Here is a 16,739-nt window from a genome sequence, read left to right on the forward strand (position 1 = left end):
ATTCTAATGTTTACAAGTTAAAGTGTTTACACGAATTGTAAAATTAGATGATGATGCAAAAGACCGTAACACACTCACCCCTCTCATTTCTACCTGCAGTTGCTGACAAGATTTCTTATTTGATGGCTCTCAACTCAGCTGACTTACTGAAAGCTCTGTGCTACCCAAGAGTGAAGGTTGGCAATGAATATGTCACTAAGGGGCAGACTGTTAATCAGGTACATTTTTTTTGCATTTTCAACATACCCTTGACATATTGGAATCAATACAAAAATAAAAAGCACGTCTTTCTGAACAACAGCTGCACTTTGGCAAACTTACATGAAACTTACGTGAAGGCAACCCAGAACCACTTTTATCAATTATAAATTCTTACACTGAAGTGTAATAAGATAGTTAACAAATGCACTTCAAAATAGAAAAAGTATCTTTAACCATCTAGAGTACCAACAGATAGTCTCTTAAGATCCCATGTGGAGAACAGTGCTCTCTCTCAGTGATCCTTAAAAATGATTATGTGGGAATTTTATCTCAAAATAGCAATTGTTCTAATATTTATGAACTGTATATGAAACATTTTACGCAAAAGTGGCGCAAGAGGCTTGTAAATAAGCCCCTCTGTGTACCCCTTAGTAAATGGAATCCCACTTTAGCTTGTCATTATTTAAACTCAGGTCTAAGATCCATTTAGCTACCTGTGTACCTCCAGTTAGCAGTAAGCATTCCAGCATTAACCCAGAACATTAGGTTGGGGCAAAGTTAGCACCCTGCCAAAGAACTCAATCAAACCTTTTGTCTGTGAGGAAAATACCGAAATGCATCTTGCCTGTCTCCACATAAACTAGCTATGGATAGCATATTCCTGCCATTCCGCTTCTTTTAGGTGCTTCACCTACCCCAAACCCCCCTCATTTACTGAATGCTTAGTCTATTACCCCAGTTATGTCCTGTTCCTTAAATGTTGTAGGGAAATCTGTAATTTTCCTTGTAAAGGGCATAGTTCGTTTAGCATTAAATAAATAAAACACCTACAGGAAGCTGATATGTCATACTTAGGGTCAAATTCATGAAACCGCAGATGCAAATTTGCAAGTAGCAGCATGATCCTCACCACAGTGTCAGAAGCTACAGGCCCCTGATTCACAAATGCGAATTGTGGGCAAAGAGGAAGGCTGGGGCGAAAGTGCAGAGGCTGCATCCCAGAGGTTGAAATCGGCATGGCGTAGGAGAAAGATATTCCCAAGATTTAACCATTTGATCAAAACAGTTCCCATACTTTTTATCAAAAAAACAAGTGTTCCTGAACGGCTGAGTTGCTTCAGGTTGAAAGGGGAGAAGAAGGGACTTCTTTAGCGTGAAGTAGGAGAAAGGCGAGGTAGAAGGAACAAGCATTCTCTCTAGGGTGTCTGCTACCTAAAAGAAATATAAATCTAGAATGTGTCCTTTAAAACGAATCCTAAAAAATTGTTTGCACTAGTTACAATGAGCGCATCATTAAAAATGTAACTTTTGATAGCACTAAAACATATAAACGAACTCTTTTTGCACGTTTTGTGACAGTATGTGTGCAATTTATCTTATACTGTGTGTAATACATATTTTAAATGAATGACTTACTCACTCACTGTGCTTTCTGGCACAGGCTTGGACTTCTTAGCACACGTCACTTTTTCCCCAGTGCACCGACCGACCAGGTTTCAAATCAGAGACAGTCCGGGTCCACCCACAGGTATCTGAAGTGATCGCATTAACCAACCAAACTATCCTACGAGAAATGCAGAACATTTTGTTCTTTTAGCCACTCCTACACTCGCTGTCCGCGCCCCATTATTCAAAGGATCAAATTCCCATACTTTTCTTTCTGTGCTTCGACCGCTGCTGCATCCACTCTTTCAGCCCAGTCCTCCATGTGAAAAGAAGTAGTGGGTGAACGCTCAGGCATCCATGCATAGAGAAGCAGTTATTGCTATTCTCTGAGCAGATGAACTTTGCACTGTTGAAACAAGTGAAGTCAGCAAACTCGATGTATTTTCGCAAATATCAAAATTTCCCATGAGTACGCCGGCGCCTCAAAAACTTCACCCACTTCTAAAATATGGCTGCTTAAGGGCTGGTGCAAATGAAGCTTTCATTTATTACTTAATTAAAATGTAATTTGACGAGAAGCAGGATGTGCTATTGTCATATGAAAAATAATGGTCACTGGTCCGCCTCAAAGATTCAATTTCCATAGAATGTTTTACCACTGCTCCTTTTCCTAATGTTGGACAATCCAGTGATTTGCAAGAAAAGAATCTGAGTTGACCCATGGACACAGTGTACCTATTAATATCTCTACTTGGAGCTCTCAACCAAACGTAGTCAAAAATCCTCAACTTGCCATTCTCGTCTGCATTCTCCTGTGAAACTACAGGACTCCTCGTTGCCCTCACTACAAGGTCTCCTTTGTGAGGCCCGGTAACTTCACCTCAATGAATGTATTAATACCAGAAGTCCTGGTAACTCTTGGTGGGAGGAAGACACACCGGGAATTTCTAGCGGCACTGTGAGGATTCCCTTAGAAATGAGGATTACCAGGGGGATCAGTAATTCCGGGACCTATTGACCCAGTAATTCTTCAATTGCTCTTTGTACTTTCACCCAGGTTTTTTGGTTTCTTTCAACAGCAAAAATATCCGAGTGAATCAAAATGTATCCACAGTTCTCCAGCGGATCTTGTCATTCCTATGAATATGGGAACATATGTTAGTTGATGTAATGGAATTAAGGGGGACCTTGTATTTGAGGTAGTCCAATGAAATAAAGCCATCATATTAACATGCTTTCTGAACATTTCTAAACTGCAAATGAAACATTAAAAAAACATGGAAAATAAAAAAAAGTTAACTACCATATGTATTCTGCCATTTGAATCCCGGTACTGACAGTACTTCCTTACACCCCTCCCGTTTTCCTGATGACTATTGTTTGGTACATGGATCAACACACAATCGATGGGGCATATTATCAAGCACGGTGTTAAAATTATCGCCGCTTTAGCGTCAGAAAACTGCAGTAAAGCGGCGATAATGGGCTTGTTAATATGCCCTTGAGAATTCCCATAGAAGCCCATGTTCACACCAGAACATGGGCTTCTACGGGGATTCTCAAGGGCATATTATCAAGCACATCATCGCCGCTTTAGCGGCAGTTTTCTGCAGCTAAACCGGCGATAATTTTTAACGCCGTCCTTGATAATATGCCCCCCAGTTTTTTGAGAGAAAGGGCAATATTTTCATGAGGACCTTCAGAAGGAAGAAGCAAGTAGAGGCAACATGTTTGACCTACCCTTCTTATGAGAGTTCCAACTCGAGGTATACCCCCAAGTTTTTACAGTTAAGGCAGAGACGGATAAGACAGAAGGGGGGGCAGAGGGCAGAAGTCGAGTGGACAGGGGATAATAAAGCGCCTCTGTTTTTTCTGAGTTGATCATCACAATCTTACATACTTGTAGCCAATCTGACACTGCAGCTTTACGCAGTTGGGGGAACTCAAAGGGGACACAGCTCGATCTTTCCATAGTAATGATAAGTTGTGTATCGTCTACATAATTTATGCAGCAAAGGCCAAAAGATTTCACCAACTTAACCAACAGACATACCTAGATGTTGAAATGCATTGGGGTTAAGGCTGACCCCTAAGGAATGCCTTTGTGTTGTGTCTTGTACTCTGACACAAATAGGGTAGATAGATTGTCTAAGACCTACCTTCCAGGTACTATGAACACCAATTGAGCGCCTCCCCCCAGTTCTAATCTCCTGTAGCCGGCAAGAAGAATAGTATGAGATTCTGTATCGAATGCGGCATACAGATCTAACAGCGCAAGAACCAATGGCTCTGCTTTGTCTGTCAACTGTCGGTGCCACACAATTGCCCACTTTAGGCGGGTCTACTCTTTTACTTGATAGATCGATTGCAGAGTCGCTTGTGCATCTCTGTGCAGTGTCAATAGTATCGCAGTGGCCATTCAGTAATCAGGTATTATGGGACACAGCATTTACAACGCAGTCATTTCATCGCAGTTCCTTTACAATGCAGTCGATACAACGGCCGTGTTGTTAAAACGCAATGCCTTTACAACGCAAGTCATTAAGGAATACTATAATTTACTATTCCAACACCTTCCCTACTGTTGCGCAGGCTGGAGCTTGAATAGTAAATATACTATTCCTAATTCCAGCACGCCCCCTACTGCAAGTTGATCTAATGACTTGCATTGTAAAAGTATCGCGTTCTAACAACGCAGTCGTTGTAACGATCGCGTTGTAAAGGAATGCGATGTAATAGCATGCAATGTAACATGCTTCATTCGGTATTACATTACCCCAATGTCCATCACCCATCACGGTCCCTGTGTGGTTTGGGGTAGTTTCTTGCTTTCCCCTAAATCTATACCATAGTGTTTTATCCAGGGACACCATCCCTTTTAAAACTTCTTCGGGCTCCCTCTGGCCGAGTGGGTGACTTTTTCAGCTGCCATGTAGAGATCCATCCCTGTTTCCCATTTCCGAAGGGTTAGAAGTTTGGGGCACCCCAATGTTTAGCCACATCCCATTTTGCCATTACAAGGCCCAATTTGCTAAATAGGAGTTTGGCTCGAGGGACGTCCACCTCTGTGAGTATATCTAATAGGAAATACTTAGGGTCAATTCGTAGGGTTTCTCCCAGTACTCTATTGAGTTCCTCCATTATACTGGTCCAGTACAGGTGAATTTCAGTGCATTTCCACAGTGTGTGCATGAACGACCCCCTCTGCCATACAACCCAGACAACTGGGGGAGTCCCCTGTTCCGAACCTATGCAAGCGGGCCCTGTCATAATATGCCATGTGTAGGATCTTAAATTGGATCAGTCAGAGTCTGGATTTGATTGCGAATTCCTTCGGGTATATCAAAGCTGCCTCCCAGTCAATATCGTCCAGGTCTCCCACATCCATTTCCCATCATGCCCTTAGTTTCGTCAATGATTCAGGCCTCTTGTTAATAATTGTCCTATAGGCCAATGATACTGCTTTCTCTTCTATCTCTCCCTGGAGCCATCTCCCCTCTAAAGGTGCATATTCAGGGATATTCTCAATGTCGGTTCTCACAGCTTTCCAGACATGTTTGCATTGCAAGTATTTGAAATGTTGTCTTGTGATGTGTTGAGTTGGTTGTCTCTTCGGAGGGAGCTAAATGGAATCAGTGTTTCGTCTTCTATGAGGTCTCCCAGTTTAGAAATCCCAAGGGTATCCCATGACCTGAAACCCTTCAACTTCCCAGTTTCCTTCAAACGTGTTCCTATCCTTAGGGGAGTCGCTCGTGTGACCTGTGCATCCCATTTTAGCCATCTTTCCACCCCCTTCCAGGCTTCTATCGTCATCTGGGTTGCTAACAGTAGTTTCTTTGACCCTTTCCCTCCATGACGGTAGTGTAGGTATGAATTTGAAATTGAGTTCTATCTAGTGCTTAGGTCAGGTGGTCCCCAGGTGAGTGTCCCTCGTCATTGACTAGTATTAGGTGAGCCGCCCAATAGTATGCCCTTACGTCTGGAAGGGCAATGCCCCCATTATATTGATTACATTGTAATGTTTGCAATGCCACTCTTGGGTACCCTCCACTACACAGCAAAGTCCAGACTTCCTCCTCTATCCTGACGAAAATTTCTTCAGGGATCTTATGGTATGTGTTTTGTAGGATGTATAAATGTTTCTGAAGTTTTATCAACTTGTACATGGCGGCCCTTCCCAACAATGTTAGGGGCAGTGTTTTCCATCTTTCTCTAACCGCATGAAAGTCTATCAGTACTCTCGGAATGTTGCGTTCTAGGCTATCTTCCTGGTTTGCGTTCACATTCAGACCCATAATATCAGAACCCCTCTCTATCTATGCACAATTTTCTTGGGAAGACGTGCATCAAAATGTCGCCCTGCCAGATATAAGCAGGATTAGTCCCAATTAATCTTATAACCCGCATGTGCCCCATATTGTTCAATAATGGGACTGTAGTATTGGGGCTTGTGACATACAGCAGGATGTCGTCGGCGGGGAGTGAGATCCGTTTGTCCCCCATTGGCCCCTCACTCTTTCTAAACCCTATGATGCCTGGGTGTAATCGGACTATACAAGCCAATGGCTCCAGCACAAGGACGAACAATAGGGTGGACAAAGGGCATCCCCGTCTCGTGCCCCTCTCATTTGGGAATTCTGCAGACAGCTCTCCATTCATCCTCACTCGGGCTACCGGTTCTTTATAGAGAAATTCTATCCAGGCCAGGAATTTGGGTCCAAATCCGTATCTCATCAGAGCCTGCTGCTGGAAGGGTCAATGAACTGCATCAAATGACTTCTCTGCATCCAGGGACAGGAACATATGGGGGTCGTCTCTGTGCTGTACTGTCTCCAACTAATTGTAAAGCCTGCAAAGATTGTATCTGGGTGACCTTTTTGGCATAAAGTCCAATTGGTCTTTATGTATTAGGGAGTTAATTAATGTTGAGAGCCACTTGGCAAGTAATTTGGTCAAAATTTTCAAGAGGAAGATCGGGCAATAGGAGCTACATTTCGTTGCGGGCTTCCAGGGCTTATGAATCCACACTATTTTGGTGCTCCGGAGGCCCAGGGGGACAGAACAGCTCTCCTTTGCCTCCGTGAGAAGTTTAAGTAGGTATGGGCTCACTATTCCGGTATTTCTCTTAAAGAGCTCTGCCATTATTCCATTAGGGCTAGGGATTTTCCCTGTTTTTAAATTGCCTATGGCCTCTAGCACCTCCACGAGGCCCACATCTTCCTCTAAGGATTGCAGTCTTCTGCTGTCAGGGTCGGGAACTGCACCCCTTCAAGGTAATCCCTTATCTGGAGAGTGTCAGCCAGTGGGCGTGCTTTGTAGAAGTCAACATGGTATCGGACAAACTCCATCGCAATCTCCCTGGCTGTGGTATAGGATTTGGCACTCTTTCCCAATATGGTATGTACCCATCTCGCCTCTACCTCCCTCTTGCCCAACTATGCCAGCAGTCGCCCTGCTTTGTCGCCTGCATCGCAGACACAACGGTCTTTGACCTGGATCAATATTTTGGCCTCCTGGTGGGCTAACGCCTGATATTCTATGTGGATTATCGCAATGATGCCCAACAATGAGGGGTCTGTTGGTGCCCTAGGTTGTCCTTCTAACTCCACCAGTTTCTTCTCCAGCACTTGTTTCCTGTACCTCTCTTTTCTTTTTGTATGATATGATGTTTTGCGCCCTATCCCTCAGTACATTTTTGTAGGCCTCCCAAAGTGTGACGGCAGATGAAACTGAATCTTTGTTTTTATTAAGGCATACTTCTATTATTTCCATCCTGAAGGCAGGGGTCCTGATCAATATGGCAGCCCCTTGGGAGCCCGTTGTGAATCCCGCATGCGCCAGTGTCTTTTAGGTCCCTCTACCCAGGAACCCACACTGTGAGCCCTGTTAGTGTTTCTCTTGTTGCAGGACCACTTCAGGTTTCAATCTCTTGATGTACGCAGCCACCAACCCTCTTTTAATCTTATTCCCTAGCCTGTTCGCATTCCACGACAGTATGGAGCTTCTCCCATCATCTGTCAGCCCCGCTCATCTGGGGTGTGTGATGGTGTCCCGCCATTCTGCATGGTGGCCCCTACAGCTGCGCCTATTTGCATTTTTACTCCACTCCACATGTATGAACAACTCACAACAGCTTAACCCAACCATTCCTACCATCCCTCCCCAATATCCCCCGCGCACTTACCCCTTCTGTCAACCTAACAACTGTGCCGCAGGTAGGTCAGAGAGGCCTGTCACCCCCCTCCTTCCTCAATTTGAATTCGCACCCTGTAACCCTAGAAACTCTGCAATTTAATTACAGACTAGTCAGTCTTAAACTTGTAGGGTACAAAAAAAAGAGTTAGGTTGAAGAGTTAGATAGAAAGCACTCTTTCAAGTGCAGCCTTCGTATTTTGCCGACCCTTCATCCTCCACGGCTCCGTCTGGCTTGTTCACTCGTTCAGTCATATCTCTCGTCTCCTGTTGTGTCTATGACAGGGTGGGGAGATTTAGGTCAACGATTCCGCTTCCAGGTTGGCTCTTGTTATACTCAGAGTCTGTGTAGTGTTGGTAATCGGATAAGTCAGTTGTGGTGTCCCTCCATTGCTTGTCTTGTGTTTTCTTTTTCAGCCGGTAGGTCTATCCTCCTTCTGTGTCTGATGAGGGACCAGACCCTGGTATCTGTCGTCTTCTGGGACGGGTGTCCCCACCCGTAGTTTACTCGCAATGCCACCACGATGTCCCCTGCTTGTTCTCCGACTTTTGGGTCTGGCCCCTCCCAAGTGACTCTATGCTGCCGTTCCTGTTCGGCTCTTTCCAGTCTCATAACATAACATTTGTACATATAAAGCGCACGTTCACCCAGAAGGGTATCTTAGCGTTACCCAACTCAATGGTACTCATGTTATCAACCACAGAAGGATGAAAGGCTGAGTGGACCCACAGGGATTTTCACCTGTGACCGGGAAACATTACTTACAACACACGAGTTACAACACGTGCCATTACAATGCAATTTTTACAACGCAAAATCCATTACAACACATGTCATTACAACGCATGCCATTACAACGCATTCCCCTAAGTAACGCACAGTGGAGTTAGAATAGTAATTTGCACTGTAATGGATTATGCATTGTAATGACATTCGCTGTAATAGATTTTGCGTTGTAAAAATGCATTGTAATGGCACATGTTGTAAACACGTGCATTGTAATGTGTCCTATTCCTTGTGACCATGAGGCTGAACACAGGCCCCCTACAGTGGATGCATTAGTCCACACAGCCACAACACCCATCTCAGGGGTAGTCATTCCTCTATCGAGGTCCAAGCCTTCTCTGGCACTTGGAAAAAGACGGCCTTATTCCCAATTATGATTTTAAGCTTTGCTGTGAACAGCAACGTGTATTGCACATTCATTGCCCGCAGTTTCCCTTTGACTGAATCGAAGGTCCGCCTTTGGATTTGTATTTCACTGGAGTAGTTGGGAAACACCCTGATTTTAAATTGTGCATGCCTAATCTTTCCCATGTGCCTCACCTCTCGTAGTATCAGGTACCGATCTTGGTAATTTTGGAAACAGGGAATGACTGTGCTTGGGGGTGCTCCCACTGGTGGTTTGGCAGTCAGAGCCCTGTGGGCCTGCTCTATTTCAAAGCATGAGGAGAAGTGTGCTGTGGGAAGAGAGTCTCTCAAACATTTTTTCAGGAGTGTCCCCTTGTTGGAGCCTCCAACCCCTCCAGCAAACCAATGAAACGCAGGTTGTTTGTCCGTGCATGGTTTTCAGCATTGTCGACCCCTTGGGCCAAATCTTTCAGGGTAGTTTGAACGTCAATGACTTCATTTCGGAGGGTATGTGTCACGTCTTCTACTTCTGATATTCTGCTTTCTGCCTGGGTTACTATTTCAGAGACATTACAAAAATCTAGGCGGGAGAGTAACTTCAGAGCTGACCTCCCCTATTCTCCCTTCCAGGATTTTCCTTTAAGCGTGTATGGCCTGCAGGAGTACAGATTTGTCTGGCATAGTAGCTGTCTCCTCTTCTGCCCACCATTTTGCCATGTTTCGGTTGCTTGGGTTCTTTGTCTTTGGCCATGTTGGCTGGTTTTGTGGCAGTGTCTGGGAGCTGGAGCCTGGAGGGACACAAGGTAGAGGACGTTATACCAGTTCAGGACTCTCAAAGGGATGTCGGGGGTGTTTACATCACCTTGGCTGAAGTTCTCATGGTGCAGTATTTTCTCTGCCACAATTCAGGTGTCCATTCCCTCCTTTTGAAAATGATCATGAAGATCTGACTCCTGCATGCCGCTGGAGGAAGTTGAAGTTTGTGGCTCCCATGTTTCGGTACATCTAGGCTGAATCTTTACCTACACTGCCTCTTGTTGTGAGGTCTAGAAGGCTCTCAGTCTTATTTTGGCTTCCAGGGTCATTGATGTCCCAGTCTCATTCATTGATAGAAGTGGGACAGGGGTGTCGCCTTTATTTATTGCCAGGTCTTGACCTGGTTTGCAGTGTTTCCCTCCTGTATTCGCCCCCAACTTCTCTCACCTTGTGAGGATAATAACAATGTCACCGCAATTTGTCCACCAGGAGCTTCCACAGGGCAAAATCTCTTTAGTGGCCCGAGCTGAGTGGTCTCCGCCCTGTCATCTCTCCTCACTCATGGAGTGACAAGGACCCTCAAATATTAGTGTAGTGGGGCCAACAGCCATCCACCTTCTCCTCCCAGTCTGCCCTCCTGACGCTTCAGTGTCCGCGGAGTTTCCTCACCCACACCTTCATGACAGGTCTCCACACTGCCCCTTCTGCCTCGCAGGCCACTCAGCGCCTTTTTCCGTCGCCTCTGTCTGCACTGTTCTAGTATGGTGATTCTCTCCTTCTGTGCCTCTTCCCATCAATGAGCCGCAGGTCATCAAGCATTAGCGCAATGTCATTCCCTCCAGCCTCAATGTCCATTAGTGCACTTTCTTACAGGGCCTCGCAGACTCTACTGGTGTCCACAGGGCAAGCGCAGCCTCACGCGACCCCTCCCGTCCACGCCCCCGCATGGCCCTAGTGCCACATCTGTTCTCACCGGCCCAGTGCGCATCTTTGCCCCGGGGGAGTCATAACTTCAGAGTGTTTTTCATCTCTTCCATTCCACTGTGCGCACCCCGCCGCCCGCCACTGACTCTGCTCAGGGTCCAGTGCTCAGCACCACAAGTTCTGATGGGGAGAGGGATGTGGGCCATCTGCATCTTATTCTACTGCGGGAAAGGGGCTTCTCTGGCTTCGCTCACTGCGAGTATCATTGTCTGGTGTCCAGATCTCACCGCTCTCCATCCTCGCCACCATATTGAGGGTGCCTATCAGGCCTCTAGTTTGGTGGGTCACCTATTCCATAATGAGCTCTTCTTTCAGCCTGCTCTGTTGTGGACCTTTGCAATCTGATCATGTTTTCTGAATTTGAACTGTATGAAGATCACAGGATTACAGTAGGATTACGAAACGGGCCGGCAGAGCTGGTGAGAATAGCTGCTAGATGGCCACTTTGCTGATCACGTCCTCACATCTATGAGTTTTTTAATCTACACACTGGAGACAGAAGTAAAGTCCAATACAAATCACCTGAATAGATAGGATATTTCATCCATTTACCTCACATTAAGAGTACTTGTTGTATAGTTATTGTCTTGGGAAGGTGTATAGTGACTTTGTTTTGGAAGACACCCTAGCTTTTTGTCTTGCCTTACTGATTTTGAAACTTGAATTAGGATCATAAAATTCATGATGTTTAAATATTCCAGCCTGAGAATGAAGAAGAAAAGCATTCATCCCTAAAACCACCCTCTACATTCTTGCATAGATTGCAGCTGAACTCCCACAGAGAAAAAGAGTCTGAGTTATGGATAAAACTGACAGGTATTATCTTACAATGTGCCATATAATAAATCAAAAAGTTAAAACTGAAACTACTTAGCCCATTCTATACCTGTTATTTTCTAGCAATAGGTGTGGAGGACTTTCTCAAGAAAATAGCGGTATAGCTTTAGGAGCTCACACCACAGCCTCACCGCAAGCAATCTCCTTAACTTTTCCTTCTTTGTATATGACTAACAAAAATATTTGGATCTTTTAAACATGCAGAAAATAAACAATGTACGGCTAACTACACTGCTTGAAGCTGACCAATGTAATCTTTTACCCAACAGGTCTATAATTCCATTGGTGCGCTCTCCAAGTCTATTTATGAGAAGCTCTTCTTATGGATGGTGATCCGCATCAACCAACAGCTGGACACTAAGCAAGCCAGGCAATACTACATCGGTGTCTTGGATATTGCAGGGTTTGAGATTTTTGATGTAAGTTTCAGATCTTTTGGTTGGTGATGTTTTAAACCATGCTGACACTCTGATCACAATAAATAGCTAATCACAAAACATCTGTGTTATGTTTTAGTTCAATACCTTAGAACAGCTGTGTATCAACTTCACCAATGAAAAACTGCAACAGTTCTTCAACCACCACATGTTTGTCTTGGAACAAGAGGAATACAAGAAGGAAGGCATTGACTGGGAATTCATTGACTTCGGCATGGATCTGGCTGCCTGCATTGAGCTTATTGAAAAGGTGGGTCACGTAGTGAACAACTTGTGGATTTCTATATATAATGAACAAATACACTGAAGACTCATAGAAATCTTTATGCTTCTCAGCCCATGGGTATTTTCTCCATCCTTGAAGAGGAGTGCATGTTCCCCAAGTCTACAGACACATCCTTCAAGAACAAGCTCTATGACCAACATCTGGGCAAGTGCAAGAACTTTGAGAAACCTAAGCCAGGCAAAGGAAAGGCTGAAGCTCACTTCTCCCTGGTGCATTATGCTGGTACTGTGGATTACAACATCACTGGCTGGCTGGAGAAGAACAAGGATCCATTGAATGACTCTGTCATCCAACTGTATCAGAAGTCCTCCCTTAAAGTACTGGCCATGCTTTACACAGCAACTGCTGCAGAGGCTGGTAAATATTTTGTAGTAACACATGTAAAATGACATAAAGAGAAATATGCTAAGTGGGCACTCTTGAGCAAGTGCCCGATGAATGGATTTTTTTTTGCTATGTTCAAATTATAGAAGCAGCTGCTGCTGGTGGAAAGAGTGGAAAGAAGAAGAAGGGTGGATCTTTCCAGACAGTGTCCGCTTTGTTCAGAGTGAGTAGTATACATAAACTTATATTTCTGCTGTACAAATAGCCTTTTCGTACACAATACAGGGCAATACGTCTTCAGAGTTAATTGTTGCATCAAATTCGTGAGGCATTGACTAAAATATTTGCAATATTTTAAATACACATATATCACTACTACTACAGGAAAATCTGGGCAAGCTGATGACTAACCTGAGGAGCACTCATCCCCACTTTGTACGTTGCCTGATTCCTAATGAGACAAAGACTCCAGGTAGAGTGTCATTTTGATGATTACCCATTCATACAGTATTTGAGCATCACTGTGTTGCTTGTGAGCATTAAGTGAAATGATATGAGCTCTATTCTCTGCCTTTAGGTGTAATGGACAATCATCTGCTGATCCATCAGTTGAGATGTAATGGTGTCTTAGAAGGCATCAGAATTTGCAGAAAGGGATTCCCAAGCAGGATCCTCTATGGTGATTTCAAGCAAAGGTAAAAAGACTGCACAACACAGTTAAAAACACCTTGAACCATAACTAAACAATTGCACAGTGCATAGTTACATTACAAGAATAGAAATGTATATGATACCTGTTTAGTTAAGAGTTAGCATAATTGTTTTCATGACTCATGGGAAAACTAGGATATGTACTTACGAAGTGAGAGAAAGCAAACTCATACACAGGACTTCTTTCTCATAAATATGTAAGATAATATTTGTAGGAGCTTTCCATTTATCAAATTCATATTTTAAATAATTTAAATAAACCAAGTGTTATTATCGGAAAACTAAGTTGGTACATAATTTATTTAAGGTACAAAGTGCTCAACGCAAGTGCAATTCCAGAGGGCGCATTTATTGACAGCAAGAAGGCTTGTGAAAAACTGTTGGGTTCCATAGATATTGACCACACTCAGTACAAACTTGGACACACAAAGGTAGGGAATTACCTAATCACTTCATAAAATGGCAGCTGATCATATTGCAAGAAGGACTTTTCTCATTCACTTCTTTCATTAAAGGTGTTCTTCAAAGCTGGCCTCCTGGGTGGTCTGGAAGAAATGAGAGATGAAAAGCTGGCCGAGCTCATCACACGCACACAGGCGGCTTGCAGAGGGTTCCTCATGAGAGTAGAATTCAAGAAGATGATGGAAAGAAGGTTTTTATCAGAACTGATTCATCAGTGAAACTTATATTATTAATCTAAATGGGGCCTTTTTTAATTTCTTCTTTGTTTCAACCCCAAACAGAGAATCCGTAATGACCATCCAGTACAATGTCAGGTCCTTCATGAATGTCAAAACCTGGCCATGGATGAAGCTTTACTTTAAGATAAAGCCTCTTCTGCAAAGTGCGGAGACAGAAAAGGAAATGGCGAACATGAAAGAAGAGTTTGAAAAGACAAAAGAAGCTCTGGTAAAATCTGAAGCAAGGAAGAAGGAACTGGAGGAGAAAATGGTTTCCCTTCTGCAGGAGAAAAATGATCTTGCATTACAGGTTCAGTCGGTAGGTGAAATTTCATAACTTTCAAGGATGACTAAGTAAGTTTTTATGAACAAAAATAAATGAAACATACTTGATTGTAATATTCAATTAGGAAAGTGAAAACATTGCAGATGCAGAAGAAAGATGTGAAGGTCTCATTAAAAATAAAATCCAACTGGAAGGTAAAGTGAAAGAGCTGACAGAAAGACTTGAAGACGAAGAGGAAAGTAATGCTGAGCTGACAGCCAAGAAAAGAAAACTGGAGGATGAATGCTCTGAGCTGAAGAAAGACATCGATGACCTTGAGCTCACCCTTGCCAAAGTGGAGAAGGAAAAGCATGCCACAGAGAATAAGGTAATGTGATAATATTCAAATTAAATCTAAACATCAACATATTACATTTAATATTGATTAAAATGACAACTACCCATCTGTCGGATTTAGGTAAAAAACCTCACAGAGGAAATGGCAGTACTTGATGAAAACATTGCAAAGGTTTCCAAGGAGAAGAAAGCTCTCCAGGAGGCCCATCAGCAGACCCTGGATGACCTACAGGCAGAGGAAGACAAAGTCAGCACTCTGACCAAAGCCAAAACTAAGTTGGAACAGCAAGTAGATGACGTAAGTGTTCATGAAAAGAGAAGTAACAGAGAAAACACATTTCTTGTTATAATGCTAAGCCAATACATGGAATTTACCAATGATAGGTTTTGCTCTTTCAAAACTCTCCAGTTAAGTAGTCATTTTGTTCAGTAATTAGTATTAAAGAAAGAACATCTTTTTGAATGGCATCAATTAACCAATATGTTTATCAATACACAGCTCGAAGGCTCCTTGGAACAAGAGAAGAAACTTCGCATGGACCTAGAGAGGGCCAAGAGGAAGCTTGAGGGTGACCTAAAGCTGTCCCAGGAAACGACAATGGATCTTGAGAATGATAAACAGCAAAGCGATGAAAAACTGAAGAAGTTAGTGTCAACTGAGAAAACCTGATTTCTAAAAACATATTTTTGTTTCAGTTTCAATGATGAATATTTTCCCATCTTTTTATAAATAGTTGTATTAAAAAACTATTTGTTGTTACTGGCAACTTACAAAACAAATGTATATATTTAGAAGACATCAATTTGGAGAGTACCTCATTAAAGAAAAATATACATATTTATTATATTGAATTTATCTGTTTCCAACACGACAAAGTTCTGACTCTAGAGGCAGAGGTATGCCACAGACAAAACAGGGAACTCACTGAGATGGATGGCAGGTTATGCAGGGCAAAACAACAAACACCAGAATGGAAAGCACACTCCAGGGAAGAGAGAGGATACACCAGAAGAGGAGTCCCTGGAGCTCAGATGGATTATAAATAATCATAGTCAAAAACAGCATGCTCCATGCACAAAGAAGGGTAGCACCAGGGCCAGTAGAGGAGCGACAAAGTCACGCTAACCTGTTGATAGTCTCAGTCTCAGTCCATGAAGATGAATTTAAAGAAAATGTCATTTGTTTTGGTGTGAGTGAGTCCCACTTCTTTGAGAACAGTCTCATTTACCTGAATAATTCTCTTGTGGCTAAGAACGTGGTTTAAAAGAATGTTTTATAAATATATACATTTGTTTTGCAAATTTACAAGATGCCAGCAGAGCAAATAGTGACCGTTGGAAATGTACAAGTGATTAAAATCCAAGAAAAGAGTTTCGCTGTAGTGAGTTAGATTACAATCCAATATATGTACCTTGTAACGCCATCTAATTTATTGGGTCTGATTCTCATTTCTTCGACACATGATGGCTGCTGATAGAATGCAAAAAAAAACAAAGGCCAACCTATATGGAGGCTGTAGAAAAAAGACAACAGTAGGCGAATGGTAGGGGGAACACATTAAAATCAATCAGTGCCACCAAAACATCATGCTGGCCATAGTATGCAGGAAGGTTTAAGGGATAGTTTAAGAAGAGGATTTGGGGTGGGGGAAAAGAAATGAGGATAGGCAGATAAGCAGAGGTGCTGGAAAAAAAGCATGCTACCACTGACAAAATGGCACTCATTCCAATTGTTTGTAACCTCTGATAGGCTGGCTAACATGAGTTACAGGGCCCATTGGGATTACCAGTAACATGGTAATCCCAAGAGCACTGACATTTCCCCCTGAGGACTTCAGCTGTTCAAAGCAGCTGGAATGCCTAGGCGAAAATCCGATTAGGAGTGAAGAATAAACAGGGGAATAGGGTGTGTTAAATCAAATTCACCTGGTTTCCCCCATTCCTGCTTGGATGATCAGGGTCCAGCCTGTAAATGGGTACTATTAATGTTTGTAACTGTATCTACTGGAGCTGGAATTACCAGCGTCATTACCAGTCTGTATGTAATGAGGGCTAACATGGCACACATGGCTCTAAGAAAGAAAATGGAGTGCCAGATCAGACGAAGGAGAGGGATGTGGACTACAATAGGGTAAAAGGATGTATCTCAAAGACTGCAATGTGAGAAAGAATTCAGTGGAGGCACAAGAGA

General features: G+C 43.2%; 1 protein-coding gene across 2 annotated transcripts in view; it reads left to right on the forward strand.

Annotated features, from left to right (window-relative positions):
• Positions 1-16,739, forward strand: part of LOC146797036 (myosin-4-like) — a 48,120-nt gene that overhangs the window by 18,011 nt on the left and 13,370 nt on the right. For both annotated transcript variants that reach the window (XM_085629641.1, XM_085629640.1), the window contains 13 exons: positions 100-218; positions 11,758-11,907; positions 12,005-12,175; positions 12,262-12,568; positions 12,682-12,758; positions 12,920-13,007; positions 13,113-13,230; positions 13,554-13,677; positions 13,762-13,898; positions 13,990-14,245; positions 14,337-14,579; positions 14,670-14,846; positions 15,048-15,193. In XM_085629641.1, coding sequence (XP_085485767.1) covers positions 100-218; positions 11,758-11,907; positions 12,005-12,175; positions 12,262-12,568; positions 12,682-12,758; positions 12,920-13,007; positions 13,113-13,230; positions 13,554-13,677; positions 13,762-13,898; positions 13,990-14,245; positions 14,337-14,579; positions 14,670-14,846; positions 15,048-15,193 — 2,113 coding nt within the window. The remainder of the gene's footprint in view (positions 1-99; positions 219-11,757; positions 11,908-12,004; positions 12,176-12,261; positions 12,569-12,681; positions 12,759-12,919; positions 13,008-13,112; positions 13,231-13,553; positions 13,678-13,761; positions 13,899-13,989; positions 14,246-14,336; positions 14,580-14,669; positions 14,847-15,047; positions 15,194-16,739) is intronic.

This window comes from Triturus cristatus, chromosome 10, assembly GCF_964204655.1.
Source record: "Triturus cristatus chromosome 10, aTriCri1.1, whole genome shotgun sequence".
Lineage (NCBI taxonomy): Eukaryota > Metazoa > Chordata > Amphibia > Caudata > Salamandridae > Triturus > Triturus cristatus.